Source organism: Saccostrea cucullata, unplaced genomic scaffold, assembly GCF_032062105.1.
Source record: "Saccostrea cucullata isolate Sc308-1 unplaced genomic scaffold, CSIRO_AGI_Scuc_v1 ctg630, whole genome shotgun sequence".
NCBI lineage: Eukaryota > Metazoa > Mollusca > Bivalvia > Ostreida > Ostreidae > Saccostrea > Saccostrea cuccullata.
Window position 1 is genome coordinate 354177 of NW_026929377.1, and position 10050 is coordinate 364226.

The 10050-nt window shown below is 33.3% G+C and overlaps 1 protein-coding gene across 2 annotated transcripts; it reads right to left on the bottom strand.

Annotated features, from left to right (window-relative positions):
* Window positions 1–474: 474 nt before the first annotated feature.
* Window positions 475–5590, bottom strand: LOC134280698 (uncharacterized). 2 transcript variants are annotated; one of them, XM_062763139.1, is made up of 7 exons: window positions 5118–5589; window positions 4706–4814; window positions 3773–3889; window positions 2836–2942; window positions 2254–2330; window positions 1188–1344; window positions 475–624 (listed from the first exon to the last, which is right to left on the bottom strand). In XM_062763139.1, exons 1-7 carry the CDS (start codon window positions 5521–5523, stop codon window positions 494–496), a joined length of 1104 nt encoding a protein of 367 aa, XP_062619123.1. In that variant the 5' UTR covers window positions 5524–5589; the 3' UTR covers window positions 475–493. The 2 variants fall into 2 exon arrangements, with proteins under 2 accessions (XP_062619123.1, XP_062619124.1); XM_062763140.1 differs by lacking the exon at window positions 3773–3889 and having other exon boundaries at window positions 5118–5590.
* Between the last annotated feature and the right edge of the window lie 4460 nt (window positions 5591–10050).

Consider the following 10050-nt stretch of genomic DNA (forward strand, 5'->3'; position numbering starts at 1 on the left):
TCCGCTCCAAATTATCAAATATAAAATAGTTACTCCAACAAATGGCCCTGTCATAATTTAATTATTTTATGCTTTTAATATTGAGAGAAAGAAATCAATTAAGATCGATAACCATGTCTGAATAAACTTGTTTAAATTCTGATTAAATAATAGATACCACACCCTGCCCGTGTCATATACTAGTATATGAATTCTTTGGATACACTCAATCCATGCCATTCCATCGAATACAAAATGTATGAAATTCATTCAATGCGTTTTGAAAATCATCAGCAAAAAACTCTAATATAACATTGTCACTAGTATAAAATAAAACTCAGATGGATTGATTGATTTGACAATGGCAACGGGGGGGGGGGGGGCGACACCGCCCCCCCCCTCCAAAAAAATCTAACACACAAACTTCGTCGTATGTTGCAGAAAAAAAAAATTACAACAGACGACTGAAATGTATAAAGTTTCAACAGAAAGTAATATATTTTTAATAAATTTATTATTTGTTAGAGTACAGTATATGTCGAAGCATTAGAATGATATTCTCTGATAGAAATTTAGCCTCTTTCTTATGTAGAGCATGTCCTCCGTTTTCGAACACTAGTTCCTTGGTGAAAGGGTATTGGCATCCTATAAAGTGAAGAAAAAATAATAATTTTACATTGTTAAAAATACAATATGAAATATGGCCGATACAACACTAGGAATACATAAACATTATTTGATTTTCCTGTATGATGTAAGTTGTTATATTAAGAAGAGAATGTGAATAAAATGCCCAGGGGCCATAGTACTGATTATGAGATCACCATATTTTCTGGAAAAAAATAATACACCGTAGAGAAATGCAAAGGAAGATATATGTACCTACATAAAACAAATAATGATTTTAAAAATTAAAAAAAAGAAAAAAAAAAACAGTTGAAAACTAAATACATTGCATTGCTAAAATTAAGTACAGGAGGGAGGACTGTAGAAAAAACTTTCTGACAGCCTTTCTTGTACAAAAAGATTAATCAAGCAATAAGATTTGTTTTTTGGAACCGTTATACAATGTGAGTCTATTCCTGATATTCCTGATATTGTATCAGGTCTGGGTACTATTGCTTTGCGTTGATCTTTCTGGTAAAGTATTCGTAACTGATATGTAAAACAAAGTTTACAATCAAACGAAGCAGTAAATTTAATGTTACCTTTAGTAGGTTGACCAGTTACTGGTATCTCATTTCTCAGACCAAGTAAACCCACTAGCTGACGAGTTAAGGGTTCCTCAATCATCTTGTCCTTCTTACTCCATGCTACCATTGCTGGGAGACGTTTTGATTGGATGGTTTTTACGTTCTCCATGACCTGAAGCAAAATAATTGCGTTTCTGTTGATTTTCTACACTTTATTTTATAAGCAATTAAATAATAATCAATTTGCTTAGTCCAAACATTCACTTAATTTTATTATATTATCTCGAGAACAAATCTTATTGTCATGACATTAAGATACAACTTTTGATATTAAGAAAAAAATGGCTTTGGGTGGAGACAAGTCACAACATAAAAAAAAGTTTTTATTCGAATAAAAATAATATGTCTGCTGTAAAAAAAAAAACATAACGTAATGGACACAGTCTAAACGCTTTAGTAAAGCCAATAAAATATGGAGATAACGAACAGTAATCACTTTCAAAAGTCCATTGAAATAGTACATTTTGGGGCAGAGCAAACGCAGACCTCTAGAAACCCAGGGGTGGGATCAGGTGCCATTGATGAGTAAGCAACACCTATCGAGCGGTCACATCCGCCATGCTCTCCTTGTCATGATCGGACAAATATATATATATATATATATATATATATATATATATAAAGCACAAAGATTCACTTTTCGGACTATCTAGGAAAATATATATATATATATATATATATATATATATATATATATATATATATATATATATATATATATATATATATATATATATATCTCATATTTCAAAAAAAATTATTAAAGATTTAGAATGTGTAATTCTATAATGATGCATGTAAATGATCACAATAACAACAATGAGCACGAAAAAAAATATATGACAATAATAATAAGCATAATATATTGTCGAACAATATCTCAAATATATCTACAATATATCTCTAAGTCAGAAGTCTCTTGACGTCATTCTTAAATACTCTTTTTTGTTTTTGTTTTGTAAATTTACGATCGAAAATAAGAACGGCATAAAAGACATTAAAAGAAATATCGAAAACTTACCAAATTAAAATCAACAGTAGATACAGTTTCCAGGGAAACATACATCTGTCGGTGTTTGTGCGGAGGAATCTTGAAACCTTAATGTAAAATAAAAAAAAATATGTATACTGAATCAAACGGTTTAATCAATTAATTATTTTATACACATATTAACATGATTAATGAAAATGAAACAAAAGTGTCATTTGAATGATAAAAATCTAATTCACATGTAAATGAAAAAAAGTTTGTTAAATATGATGCCCTTAGTACTTATTGTATTGGATTAGGAAAACGTATTCGTCATATCATTACCGTAAAGAATTAATTCTTGCTTATTCAAGTTTATTTATTAGCTGATAGATTCATATATCGAAGTATGTCGCAATTATGCTGGGAACATTTGCATTCATTATCTTATCATATTCTTTAGGATAAAATTGGATTGTAATATAAGTTGTCTAGGATTCATAAAATATGACATACATATGTGAAAAAACCTTAATGCGTAAAGATGAATCAGTTTACGTTCTTTGTTAATCAAATCTAATTATCTTGAAAATCATTTTCATTAAATCTTGTTAAAGACAGTTATTAAGGTACCTGATCTTCGAGCACCAGTATTTATGTAAGAATCAGCAACAGGCCACAGCATTTCTTTTCTAGCAGTCGCACCAACCAGCTTTGTCCAAATATAGGGCCTCATAGCCCTGAAATTGAGCCATAAATACGTTTCCATAACTACTAAGACATACCTATATTAACATCACGCACAAAGAGCTAAGAAATAGAGAACTACTTGGTTAAAGCCGACCACGATTTGTATATAGGCATACACCATATTCGATTACTAGTATACTACCTACAATATCAACACCGAAGTATATATATACTCTTCGCATTTGTTACACCTGACTGTTTTATTGTCGGGTATCGACGTAGAATAGCGATGTTCATGCATTGCCTTGTTTACTTATTTTTGCAATTGCGTGTATTTGGGTTTTTTGTACATTCTACTGACCTGAGCAACATTTGTAAATTTCTTTGGTATCGTTCTCCCCTGCCTTAGAAGAAGTAAACAGTTAATTTATCTTTCGTCACTACCAAGAGCTATTTATCATACGTCCGTCTATCTCAAAAGGTGACAACTGAGTATACTGAATATTGATGAAATTACATTTCCGATGTTTACGAATAAGTTGCCTTTTAAAGCCTACTGCAATTTATAAATGGATTTTTAGTATTTTTTACGGAATATGATCTGAAAGAGTCAGAGAAGAAAATCGTATTGTCGTGTCGTATGATGCTACGAAACCTGCTGAAATAACTCAATTTTCTTTTCAAGTTTTTAAAATTAATTCACTAAATCCATCTGACATTTATAAATTGCATATTTTCATTTCAATGAATGATTAGGATTTTGGGATGCACAAAAATATAAAAATGAGAAAGAAAAAATGTTCAGTAAAAATATAATTTTGGTAAGGAACTACTATTATTGGCAGAGATAAAAAGTTAAATGATGACTAATGATACCTACTTATTAGGGCGGATGCTCAATGGATTTATTAAGAAGAGGGATTTCACACTTTGATGTGATGAACCAAAATGGACAGCCAGCCAGGATGCTGCACTGTGTGATACGACACTGTCTATTCTGTAACATTAAAGGTCATTTTTCACAAGTTCAAGATTTAAAAGAAAAATTATATTACATGTAAACAGACGTCAATTTGTCAAAATAATTTGTACAAAATGTACAATATTTTATTAATAAAATTTGAAATATATTACATTTTGGAAACTGTAAAATCACATATTTTTGTCAGATCAAATTTTCGAGGTTTATAGAAAAAAATGTTAGTTTGTGGGATTTGATTTCCTGGTTGGAGAATGTTAAGTAGTAATGCATATGAAATTTACATTTCGTGAAGGACATTCATTCGTGGGTCTCCAAATAAGACATACCAAAGAAAATATGAACCCCCACGAAAATGAGTGATTTCAAAGTGATATCAATTTTATGAGATCTTGCATGTCTTGTTAAATGACAAGAAAATAATTCATGTTTGATATATTTTCCATATTCTATACCTATTTGTTTTTACTATCATGTATGTACATGTAAAAATCTGTATAAGTAAAACACAGATAAACTGTTCGAGCAAATCCCTCGGTCTATCAATGAATAAAGGTTGCTAAAGGCAAATTACGTTTCATTCGATAGAATGTATGTATGGAATTATGATAATAACATGAATAATATATGATAGAAAATTATACATTCTATATCAATTCAAATATCATAAAGCATATGTATGATTAAATTACGATTCATTGATCAATATTAATCTTTCCATCATTTCTACATCAAATCAATGCAAATTCAAGGATAATCAATTTTGTATATTTTCCTTTTTGCTAACTGTTCAAACAATTAACCATTGTACGTTTTATGCAATTTGTATTTAACCTTGCTATCTTCTTTTTCTTCAGAATATCTGTCAACATTTGACTCTGGCCAATGGAGGTGAAATCAAGTCGATATATATCAGATCGAGATATCACACTGTCTCCAAACCCTGAAATGCATTCCAATCGATCTGGGTTATCGTGTGTCATCAACGGAAAAAAGGAGAATAAGTAATACTAATTTTACAAACAAGTATTTCAAGTCTTCTGTAAAGCTATTCTTGTTATCGAAAAATATTATTTCAACAGTTCAAATTGTAACAAAATAAGTTCAAAAACATTTTTTTCTGAACTTTTAAATTACGGTATTAAAAAAAATAATTATTCTGCTTTATTTTATGTTGCTTATATCCTCTCTGCTTAATATAAATACATATATCAAATATAAAGGACTTTTTAACCAAGAACCCTACCTGGAATTTCAGGCGCAACACATCGAATTCCTGCAGAACTCAGAGAAGCAACCATATCCTTAAAGTCCTCTCCGCTGCCGGAAAGACCGAGCAACATAACAACCGTAGGAGCATCGTCCCCCAGACCATTATCGTACACATTCACTTCCACCGGAAGACTCCCAAGTCCATTTTTATAATGACAATGGACAACGGTTTTGCTTGCTTCCCATGAAAACTCCGTTGATTCTTGTTGCAATCGAACGACATTTGATTCAAAGGAATAATCTGAACTATTTTTCCTTTTTACCTGCACAGCATCGGAAGATAATGCACTAAATTTACAGTTTAATGATAGAGGTAAAATGTTTTTGACAGGGTTACTTAAAAATGTCCTTGATGAAATAAATGTACACAGAAGCTTCATGTTGTCAAAAGCACCCTTTATATTAACACTACACTTCTTAACATTATGAAGGAAATGATAGATTTACATCCCGGATAAACGGAAAAAATTCTTTTCTGTGGCTATAATGCATAGTTGATTACCCTGTGGGTAATCATATATTATGAAGAATATTCAGAGTGTATCCTTGTACACCGTCATAATTATATAGAGTACAATACAAAACAACTGTAAATCAATAACAAATCTTTTATGATTAATACAATCTTATATATTGTACAAAATACAAAATTTTGTATATTTCACCCTGTTTACACAAATGTAGGTCACCTGAAAAATTGCAGAGTAAGCATAAAATTGTCCTTACGTCACAGGTTAAAATCTCAGTTCGAGGCTTAGAGTAAGGGTAGATTCTTCAAGTAAGACCGAATAAACCTTCAGTTAAGCAAAAAATTAATGCACAAATACGAGTATTGACACAAAAGAAAATTTTCCTTGAAAAAATCAAAACATCATTGCTATTTTCTTTTAAAAACAGTCTAATATATATCAGTAATCTGTACAAATCTAAACATGAAATTCGCCATCTTTCGAGAGAATCAAGCACAATATGCACCCTCCATGATACTTACAGTTTTTGCCTGCTCCGAGCTTTTCCTGACCTTGCACTCAAATACTATTCAGGCATTTGAAAGAGCGTGGAATAGCTTGGAGCTAAGAAACATAATTTTCCTGAACTTGCACTCAAATAACTGAAAGAGCGTAAAATTTCCTATCAAATGAGTGTTTGAAATACAGAATACCTTGAAAAATGACTGAGATATGACCATTTAAGTAATTCACAATACCCTTTTTAGTAACCATTCAGCCCGTATACGTTAAAGACGAATTTGACGTCACAGTATTAAATTCCATTGTTGTAAAACAACTACCAATTAACGCCAAAAATTTATTTTTGATTCGATTTTCGAGAAGTTTTCAATGTTTAACTCTGTTTACAAACGCCAAAAAGTCATTTTTAGACTGATTTTCAATGTTTGACATTGTTTACAACTTTCTTCCGCACTGGAAAAACCATTTCACTCAAATTTTAATGACAGCATCTGAAAGAGCGTAAAATTTCCTATCATATGAGGGTTTGAAATACAAAATTCATTGAAAAATGACTGAGATATGACCATTTCAATTCATTCACATTATCCATCATAGTAACCATTCCGCCATTATTATCTAAGAGACGACTATGACGTCACAGTATTAAATTCCATTGTTGTAATACAACTTCCATTAAACGCCAAAAAGTCATTTTTAGACCGATTTTCGAGCGGTTTTCAATGTTTGACACTGTTTACAACTCTCTTCCGCACTGGATAAACCACATTTCAACTCTAAGACAGCCTAAATAACGTTCCTATAACGGCACAAACATCACCCTCTCACTATAGCCTCATTTCCGATATAAACTCACTTATCTCAATAATCTCACAATCTCCGCCATCATTACACACATCTCTCATCTCAAACACCAAGTACCATAGGCACCCTCCATGATACTTACCGTTTTTGCCTGCTCCGAGCTTTTATCTGCTTTCAGCTAAATATTTCTAGACCCCCTTCGCATATGCGTAACTAAGGCACTCTGGATGGCTTGGAGCTTAGAAACATCATTTTCCTGACCTTTCACTCAAATTTGAGTGACAGCATCTGAAAGAGCGTAAAATTTCCTATCAAATGAGTGTTTGAAATACAAAATTCATTGAAAAATGACTGAGATATGACCATTTCAATTCATTCACATTATCCATCATAGTAACCATTCCGCCATTATTATCTAAGAGACGACTATGACGTCACAGTATTAAATTCCATTGTTGTAATACAACTTCCATTAAACGCCAAAAAGTCATTTTTAGACCGATTTTCGAGCGGTTTTCAATGTTTGACACTGTTTACAACTCTCTTCCGCACTGGATAAACCACATTTCAACTCTAAGACAGCCTAAATAACGTTCCTATAACGGCACAAACATCACCCTCTCACTATAGCCTCATTTCCGATGTAAACTCACTTATCTCAATAATCTCACAATGGCCGCCATCATTACACACATCTCTCATCTCAAACACCAAGTACCAAAGGCACCCTCCATGATACTTACCGTTTTTGCCTGCTCCGAGCTTTTATCTGCTTTCAGCTAAATATTTCTAGACCCCCTTCGCATATGCGTAACTAAGGCACTCTGGATGGCTTGGAGCTTAGAAACATCATTTTCCTGACCTTTCACTCAAATTTGAGTGACAGCATCTGAAAGAGCGTAAAATTTCCTATCAAATGAGTGTTTGAAATACAAAATTCATTGAAAAATGACTGAGATATGACCATTTCAATTCATTCACATTATCCATCATAGTAACCATTCCGCCATTATTATCTAAGAGACGACTATGACGTCACAGTATTAAATTCCATTGTTGTAATACAACTTCCATTAAACGCCAAAAAGTCATTTTTAGACCGATTTTCGAGCGGTTTTCAATGTTTGACACTGTTTACAACTCTCTTCCGCACTGGATAAACCACATTTCAACTCTAAGACAGCCTAAATAACGTTCCTATAACGGCACAAACATCACCCTCTCACTATAGCCTCATTTCCGATGTAAACTCACTTATCTCAATAATCTCACAATGGCCGCCATCATTACACACATCTCTCATCTCAAACACCAAGTACCATATGCACCCTCCATGATACTTACCGTTTTTGCCTGCTCCGAGCTTTTATCTGCTTTCAGCTAAATATTTCTAGACCCCCTTCGCATATGCGTAACTAAGGCACTCTGGATGGCTTGGAGCTTAGAAACATCATTTTCCTGACCTTTCACTCAAATTTTAGTGACAGCATCTGAAAGAGCGTAAAATTTCCTATCAAATGAGTGTTTGAAATACAAAATTCATTGAAAAATGACTGAGATATGACCATTTCAATTCATTCACACTATCCATCATAGTAACCATTCCGCCATTATTATCTAAGAGACGACTATGACGTCACAGTATTAAATTCCATTGTTGTAATACAACTTCCATTAAACGCCAAAAAGTCATTTTTAGACCGATTTTCGAGCGGTTTTCAATGTTTGACACTGTTTACAACTCTCTTCCGCACTGGATAAACCACATTTCAACTCTAAGACAGCCTAAATAACGTTCCTATAACGGCACAAACATCACCCTCTCACTATAGCCTCATTTCCGATGTAAACTCACTTATCTCAATAATCTCACAATGGCCGCCATCATTACACACATCTCTCATCTCAAACACCAAGTACCAATGCACCCTCCATGATACTTACCGTTTTTGCCTGCTCCGAGCTTTTATCTGCTTTCAGCTAAATATTTCTAGACCCCCTTCGCATATGCGTAACTAAGGCACTCTGGATGGCTTGGAGCTTAGAAACATAATTTTCCTGACCTTTCACTCAAATTTGAGTGACAGCATCTGAAAGAGCGTAAAATTTCCTATCAAATGAGTGTTTGAAATACAAAATTCATTGAAAAATGACTGAGATATGACCATTTCAATTCATTCACATTATCCATCATAGTAACCATTCCGCCATTATTATCTAAGAGACGACTATGACGTCACAGTATTAAATTCCATTGTTGTAATACAACTTCCATTAAACGCCAAAAAGTCATTTTTAGACCGATTTTCGAGCGGTTTTCAATGTTTGACACTGTTTACAACTCTCTTCCGCACTGGATAAACCACATTTCAACTCTAAGACAGCCTAAATAACGTTCCTATAACGGCACAAACATCACCCTCTCACTATAGCCTCAATTCCGATGTAAACTCACTTATCTCAATAATCTCAAAATGGCCGCCATCATTACACACATCTCTCATCTCAAACACCAAGTACCATAGGCACCCTCCATGATACTTACCGTTTTTGCCTGCTCCGAGCTTTTATCTGCTTTCAGCTAAATATTTCTAGACCCCCTTCGCATATGCGTAACTAAGGCACTCTGGATGGCTTGGAGCTTAGAAGCATCATTTTCCTGACCTTTCACTCAAATTTGAGTGACAGCATCTGAAAGAGCGTAAAATTTCCTATCAAATGAGTGTTTGAAATACAAAATTCATTGAAAAATGACTGAGATATGACCATTTCAATTCATTCACATTATCCATCATAGTAACCATTCCGCCATTATTATCTAAGAGACGACTATGACGTCACAGTATTAAATTCCATTGTTGTAATACAACTTCCATTAAACGCCAAAAAGTCATTTTTAGACCGATTTTCGAGCGGTTTTCAATGTTTGACACTGTTTACAACTCTCTTCCGCACTGGATAAACCACATTTCAACTCTAAGACAGCCTAAATAACGTTCCTATAACGGCACAAACATCACCCTCTCACTATAGCCTCATTTCCGATGTAAACTCACTTATCTCAATAATCTCACAATGGCCGCCATCATTACACACATCTCTCATCTCAAACACCAAGTACCATATGCACCC

What these genes read in the sequence shown, in the direction of transcription:
- LOC134280698 (XM_062763139.1), bottom strand. Translation starts at nt 5,523, where the DNA reads ATGAAGCTTCTGTGTACATTTATTTCATCAAGGACATTTTTAAGTAAC. An exon ending in TACTGGTGCTCGAAGATCAG is followed by an intron (nt 2,331 to 2,835) that starts GTACCTTAATAA and finishes TTTTACATTAAG; the next exon opens with GTTTCAAGATTCCTCCGCAC. An exon ending in CTACTGTTGATTTTAATTTG is followed by an intron (nt 1,345 to 2,253) that starts GTAAGTTTTCGA and finishes ATTTTGCTTCAG; the next exon opens with GTCATGGAGAACGTAAAAAC.